The 7,767-nt window shown below is 49.6% G+C and overlaps 1 protein-coding gene across 1 annotated transcript in view; it reads right to left on the bottom strand.

Moving 5' to 3' along the window:
- Positions 1-7,767, bottom strand: part of Sntg2 (syntrophin, gamma 2) — a 152,639-nt gene that overhangs the window by 51,082 nt on the left and 93,790 nt on the right. The window contains exons 11-12 of the mRNA XM_013028867.1: positions 5,195-5,324; positions 3,523-3,561 (exon numbers count right to left, since the gene is read on the bottom strand). Of these exons, the coding sequence (XP_012884321.1) occupies positions 3,523-3,561; positions 5,195-5,324 (169 nt within the window). The remainder of the gene's footprint in view (positions 1-3,522; positions 3,562-5,194; positions 5,325-7,767) is intronic.

Genomic DNA, 7,767 nt, shown 5'->3' with positions numbered 1-7,767 from the left:
GGTCACTCTGTGTGGTAGATGATCCTCTAGCTGTGGGGTACAGTGGGGTCACTCTGTGTGGTAGATGATCCTCTAGCTGTCACTCTGTTTGCTGGCCTGGGATCATAGTGGAGGCTCCGGAAGCCCGGCATCTATTGCTTGGCTCTTCCCCCATCTCTTTTTGTTTGGGGGGGCGGTCCGGTCGTGGGGCCTGAACTCTGGGTCTGGGTGCTGTCCCTCAGCTCTTCAGCTCAAGGTTAGCACTCTACCACTTGAGCCACAGCGCCACTTCCAGCTTTTTTCTTTTTGCTTATGTGGTGCTAAGGAATCGAACCCAGGGCCTCAGGCATGCAAGGCAAACGCTCTACCACTGAGCCACCTTCCCAGCCCCTCTTCCCCCATCTCTTTTAACTGGATACCATCCAGGCGGTTCTCCTCCTCAGGTCTGGTTATGCTGTGAGTGGTAGTTTATTGTTTTTGTTTTGTTTTGTTTTGTCGGTGGTGGGCCTGAACTCTGGGCCTGGGTGCTGTCCCTCAGCTCTTCAGCTCAAGGCTAGCGCTCTACCACTTGAGCCACCTTCCCAGCCCCTCTTCCCCCATCTCTTTTAACTGGATACCATCCAGGCGGTTCTCCTCCTCAGGTCTGGTTATGCTGTGAGTGGTAGTTTATTGTTTTTGTTTTGTTTTGTTTTGTCGGTGGTGGGCCTGAACTCTGGGCCTGGGTGCTGTCCCTCAGCTCTTCAGCTCAAGGCTAGCGCTCTACCACTTGAGCCACCTTCCCAGCCCCGTGAGTGGCACTTTAATTCAACAAGAATTACGTATTGTGTAGTAACAAGCTGCTCTTCTGGAAAGCATGTTGGTATGTCATGCTGTTAATTATCTGAATCATCAATTAGTTAGATGTGAACATAGTTACCACTTATGTAGAATATCACTGTCCAGCTCCATTAGCACAGAAATAAGCTATTATTGGAAACACTGGCTGCTTTATGAATGTTTTTTCCCTTTAGACTACTGCTCATAAATAGTATTAAGGGAGGTTAACTTTACCCTTTTTATTCACTTACATTAATTGCTTCTACACTTGTACACTGTGAATTCTAATGAAAGTCATGTCCACTAGCACTTTCTAGTTTCCACTTACATCTTTCTCTAACATTTTTTGGCAGGATTCATCGCTCTGTTTTCATAGTCCACTTTAACTATTTTCCTCCTTTTTGTTATCCCATGACCCCACTGCTTCCCACCCACCGCAGAGCCTGTTTCTCTTCGCCTCAACCAACTAGTGACTAACAACTTTTATCGAGGCCGTGTGCTGTTTTCATACATAGTAGCAATATATACCAAAATTATTCACCCTGTATTTTCCTTTTTTTGCTTCCCTTTCCCCTTCTTTTCCTAAATTGTCCCTTAGAGTCATGTTCTATGTTTATCCATACATAATTATGTATATGAGCATAATATATACATATGTACATAAGTATGCATTTCTTTTTGATGTAGCTTTCACACGAGAGTGAACATGTTTGATATCTTGTTTTGGATCTGGTTTTGTCTTGCTCAATATGATATCCTTTATTTGCATCCATTTTCCTGAAAAGGACACCATGTCTCATGGCTGAATAGTATTTGATAGTATATACTGTATGTATAGTGCATATGCAGTATACATCAGAGCCGCGTCTTTATCTGTTTGTCTGTTGTTGGCATCGTGGTTTATCCTTCCTTGGCTCCTGTGAACAGGGCTACAGTAGACAGGTGTCAGGAGACCTTCTGGCACATTCATGTGCTCTCCTTTGGATATGTGCACAGTGGAGGTATGGAGGTTGAAAGGCAGGTCTGTGGAGTCTCATGGTCTTCTCTGCCGTGGCTGGTCCAGAACCAAGACTCTCCTGATCCCAGTCCACGCCAAACAGACGAATTCAAACCCTGGGGAAAATTCAAAGTGACATGGAAATTCAAAGTTTAAAAAGACCCACAATGTGATGTCCTTACTGCAGAGATGGAGATGCTGAGGCTCCACCGGCCATGCTTATTTGGGTTGGATTAGAATGCAGGACTGAGTGGAGGAGGGCTGTCAGCACCAGGGTCAACCAAGCCAGGCGCAGGGCAGGTTCACGGGGCTGGAGCGGAGGCGAGCTGAGCCACCACCTCACGCCTGTTAGGTCTTGGTCCTGGCTCCATGGCTTTTCTGACGGTCCAGGGTCTCGGCGCCCTCTTGTGTTTTTGCCCTGTGGTGATGAGGGAGGCCATTTCAAAGTGGGAAAACAAGGCATGATTGCAGAGGAAAACTTTTCCCGTAGTAACAGGTGATTCCCGTACACTCGTGAGAGTCCCGTGTTGCTCAGTATCACTGAGTCAAGTCTTGCCTGTTCTCAAAGAGGGCTCGTGCCTTCCTGTCCGCTCACGGGGTGCCTGGTTTGAGGAGTGCGCTGTGATTCCTCCCAGGCCGGCGGGGCTTGCAGGAGCCGATTTTCCACACATGGACATGCAGTCTGTGAGTTTTCATGATGCTTCAAATGGAAAGCACCGCATAGAGAGGGCAGAGCCGATTCGGGGCGGTGTCTCAGCAGCAGGGGCGCCGCCGGGGCGTGCTGGCAGCGAGGCCATGAGAACTCCGCTCAGACGCCAGCACGCAGCGGAGAACGCGGATTTTGTAGAAGTGTAAAATAAATCCCATGTTACATGGGAGACATTTGTGAAATGTCTAACCTCCACCAACTTGCATAAAAGGTAAACAGTTGATTAATTTGGAGAAACATTAAAAGTTCTATTCAGGACATTTTTTAGTGTTCCTTACCTAAGGTAAGAATATAGACTAGTGGGTCTAATTCAAAGCAGCCTGAGTGCCCCATGATTTTCAGTGCACCTGGATAGTGCACTTTTCCTTCTAGAAACCAGTCTTGGATCCTCACATTGCTACTGAGCTTTGCCAAGTTGGCAGGCATCAAACAGAGATGCCCTTCCGCGCCTGCTTCCTCTGAACTATAATGAAAACGTACAAAATAGCTTAATCCCAGGCACTGCCATCCAATAAAACCAGAAGTTTATTAGAAAGGAAACAGAATGGTAGTGGCTTAAAATTAATCGGCCTCACACTGAAACGGCTCTGTTACAATGGCTGTGGCTGGTCTCCACCGAGCTGCACCAAACAGAGCTGTCCTCACTGAGCCAGTAAGGCTGATGACTGAGGGCTGGCGGGTCTGAAGAGGGGCCTGCAGGAGCACTAGACACTGGGACTGTGACAGCAAAGCCCCCAGGACCAGGGCACGGGGTCAGGATCACACCAGCATTAACGCCTGTCATCATAAGGATGACGTCCAACAGACCCGTCCTAAATTATACAGTACAACGTGTTTTCTTATAAAATGTTTACAGCTGCCGATAGACAAGTTGCTTATGCATGGAAGTCACAGGTAATCAGATTGATCTAGTACATATTATAGTTAATTCCTGTCTAAATGTCCAATTCACATTTGCAAGAAAGGATCTGATTACTTTGGTGATTTGTTACAGAATGAAGGTGAAACCCGCGGTTCCTACCTGGTCCGAAGGAGAGCAGCATTTATTTGCCATCTTCATCTGTAGAGAAAGGGTAGCAAAGAGTCAGCACACAGTATACTCATGCCTTCGGTCTCTAGCCTGTCTAAAGCACATCACAATCTTTCTTTCCCGAATCTCAGCATTTGATACAAGTCTAGCTGTGACACAAGCAGAGGGTTAGATTTCAGCATTTGGAAAACATGTGATGGGCAATGATCAAAGCTCACACTGAGTTTCCCTTACGTTTCTCCAAACCTTGGGAGGTCAATCTTAGTTCCTAAAACATTACCGTGATTTATGTAGGAGCAGAACAAGCCCAGGGACAACTAGAGTACCTGTTCTTCCCCCCCCACCTCACCTCACCACCCCATCCCACAGAGCAGATGGGGAACCACCACACATGCAGCCCTGTCCACACAGCATGTATGCAAGTGCTGATCTGGCATCACTGGGTTTTTGTTTGTTTGTTTTTTGTCAGTCGTGGGCCTTGAACTCTGGGTTTGGGCGCTGTCCCTCAGCTCTTCAGCTCAAGGTGAGCGCTCTTCCACTTGAGCCACAGCGCCACTTCCTGTTTTCTAGTGGTTTATTGGAGATAAGAGTCTCATGGACTTTCCTGCCTGGGCTGGCTTTGAATTGAGATCCTCAGATCTCAGCCTTCTGAGTAATTAGGATGACAGGCGTGAGCCACCAGCACCCGGCCACTGTTTCTTTTTAACTTCTATCCACCTGCATATTTTTGGAATTCAAAGTATCAAAACATGAAAACTACAACTTTAGTAAGGAACTTTCTTATATAATTTCAGAATGGAAAGGTCATCAGAATAGAACTCTCACATCTTACTTCAGCCCAGAGATCTCACATGCCTCCCTTGCTGGCAGCTGCTAGGGTGGCCAGCTACAGGCAGGGCCAGGGTGCAGGTCAGCAGGGCTGGTGTATGCCCTCCAGCCAGGCTGCTCCACTCCACACCAGACATGGGGTGTGAGAACAGGGTAGAGGTGCTGGGAGGGACAAGGCCCTGGGGCCTGGCACTGGCCACGGTGCCGGGAGGGGTAAGGCGGGGCCTGGCACTGGCCAGTGCTGGGGGGAGTAAAGTGGGGCCTGGCACTGGCCACGGTGCCGGGAGGGGTAAGGCGGGCCTGGCACCGGCCACTTTGGCCAGGTGCCAGTGCTGCCCGACTCCCCTGCCAGCCTGGATTAGCTGAGGCTTACAGAAACTGGGTCTGCTTCTCCCCTGTCTCATTAATTCTCTTCTTTGAGAAGTTTTCTTGACTTTAAACATCAAACTCATCACTCAAGAGCACAGATTTGTTTTCTTGGCCCAGATTAGTGTTTTTGGTTCAGGAAGCTTTCCTGTACATTTCCATCATCTTTGGGTAATTACATTTTTAACCCAATTAAACATCCTCGAGTACACGTACATATTACACCAATGTGTATGCATGAAACAGTTCCTGTGCTTGTGTGTGGAAAGGAGGGGAGGGGCCGAGAGGAGAAAGCTCATGGGATGGGGAAATATCCGCATGTGATCGGTCTGCTCTTCCTTTGGACATCTCTAGATGGCTTAAGCTTTAGCCTTGGGGTCAGGCGCGCCCTGCAGGGCCAGCCTTGTGGAGGGTCATTTGCAGTGACGTGCGTCCTTTGTGACTGTCCTGTCCCGGGGGCTGTGCTCACATTGTGAAGGACCAGATTGTTGATGTTGGCCGACACCGCGCACAGCCACTCAGCGCACTCCTGAGCCGAGCAGAACTGGAGGACGCCGGAGCTGGCTCCATCCTGCGCCACCACCTCAAAGGCACTTAACCTGTGGGAGGGAGAAGAGGCGGCTCAGCGCTGGCACCAAGCAACAGTGGTACCTGCACTCCTAGCCAACACCTGCAGCACGTTACACAGACGAAGGTGGACAACCCTTGTATCTCAGGAGCTCATGTCGTTCAGGGAGGGAAGAGAGGCTTGCTCGTGGAGAAGTTCTGTAGCTACTATTTTTTTTGGGGGGGGGTCCGGTCATGGGGCCTGAACTCTGGGCCTGGGCGCTGTCCTGCAGCTCTTCAGCTCAAGGCTAGCGCTCTACCACTGCGCCACCTTCCCAGCCCCTGTAGCTACTATTTTTTATAGGCTTCCAGTACAGGGATGATTTGGAAGGCCCCCCACGCTAGGTGTGCTGGCTGTCTTGGGCAGGTAAACTCCTGCCACAGATGTCGAGACAGACCCATCATCAGCACCAGTGAGAACACACTGCAGGGTGTGACCATGGGCCTGGAACACACAAGGCGTGTCATCAGCAAGGGACTGTCACGTCACCATGGGGACTGGGAACACACACTGTCTTACTGTTACCATGGGCACTGTGAGCACACTCAATGCTTGTGGTCACCATGGGTCCAGAAGAGCATATCCTGGTACTTTGTAGCTGAGCTTTAAGAAACTGCAGCTCCAGGACTTAGCGACGAGCCACTGTTATTCTGGCGAATTCACTAATAATAGACACGTGATCCAGCACATTTCTTTTTTTCTATCATGCAGACTTTCAAAAGCCAAGTTCAAAAATGGAATTCTATTTATACTTCTGCTCACTTTTCAAGAAAATAATGCAGATTAATTCACGTAACCTGTTTCTCTTTTGATTGCCGCAGGGAGTTGTGAGACAACAAAACCTCACAAACAAAACCCAATGTTTTGAAAACCAAGGTCCACACTACGTTGTATTTTAATAACCCCTCTGAAGTGAATTTCATCAGAGCTTTGCCAGTGAAGGTGGAAAGAGAGGGGAAAGGAAAAAGGAGGAATTATGAAACTTCTCTGCATGTCTCTGAGCCAGTGTATCAGACCGGTTCTCCGTGAGCGAACAATCTTTCTTTCTAAAGCAGATACACCTGACCCCAGCTTTACTAACATTTCTTGAATTAGAATGTAAGGTTGAATTACTTCCAGCTCCTATTTCTTCCTCGTGGAATATTGATCACGATAAATAAGGTATTTTCAACACTGGGCCCTTTGCAGGAGGAGAAAGCTGAGAGTGGAATGAAGCTTTCACAGAATGTCTTCATGGCGGAACGCCGTCCATCTCTGACACCGGGACTTACGGTGCCTGGTCTCCCCGTGCGGCCGCCGTAGACCCTTCAGGAGCTGCGTCGATCCCCTCGTACTTTCTCTGTTCTGCTGCATTTATCAGCAACCTACGCCCATGATTGCTGAGGACACAACTAGGATGTACATCTTACCCCAAGTGAACAGCGAAGGAGGTGAAAGGGCTTGGGCAAAGCACTGGCTTGGTCTGAGGTGTTGACTAGGTAAGTTGAGAGAGTCATGGGAAACGGGGGGAGGGAAGAGTCTGGAAAGAAATGAACAAGCCGGGGGGAGGGGAAAGCAAACACCATGATGCTACTAGCCGAACACCAACAATGAAGTCTGACTTCTCATCGGAAACCATGGGAATCTGCCAAAGGGCAGGAGAAAGTCTTCCAACCCACACATGACTAACGGAACCACAGATGACAGCACACACACCGACTTGTCCTATCAGCTCTGTCCACAGACGCTGGGATCCCTAACCCTCGCACACACTGGGGACCCTCTGCTCACACACACTGGGTTCCCTGTGATCACACACACTGGGGTCCTTGCTCACACACACTGGGGTCCCTGTGATCACACACACTGGGGTCCCTGTGATCACACACACTGGGGTCCTGTGATCACACACACTGGGGTCCCTGTGATCACAGACACTGGGGTCCCTGTGATCACACACACTGGGGTCCCTGACCCTCACAGATGCCTGGGGTCTCTGCCCTTCAAATCCCTCCTAAATACCTGGCAGTGTCCTTGGTTTTCTTCCAGAGGAAAAGCTGTCAGTTGCTGGAAGCCAGGTGAAGGCTGGGCATGGACACACAGAATTTCTTATCAGTGGGAAATAAGCCATTCAATCTTGTCACTGTTTTCAACTTTCTATTTTTGTGTAACAGTTTTAAAGGTGACCTTTGTTCCTCTGGGAGGTTTTTTTCCACAGTGGCAGGACACTCAAGACAGGAGTCTGTCCTGGGTCACTGGAGCCACACACACAGTTCGCATCCACGGTCTCTGTGTGTGGGGACCCGGGGTCTGTGTGTGGGGGGGACCCGGGGTCTGTGTGTGTGGCGGGACCCGGGGTCTACCCGGGGTCTGTGTGTGGGGACCCGGGGTCTGTGTGTGGGGACCCGGGGTCTGTGTGTGTGGGGGGACCCGGGGTCTGTGTGTGTGGGGACCCG

This window comes from Dipodomys ordii, unplaced genomic scaffold (assembly GCF_000151885.1).
Source record: "Dipodomys ordii isolate 6190 unplaced genomic scaffold, Dord_2.0 Scaffold115, whole genome shotgun sequence".
NCBI lineage: Eukaryota > Metazoa > Chordata > Mammalia > Rodentia > Heteromyidae > Dipodomys > Dipodomys ordii.
The sequence above is the reverse complement of the archived record's forward strand: the minus strand, read 5'-3'. Positions and strand labels throughout refer to the sequence as shown.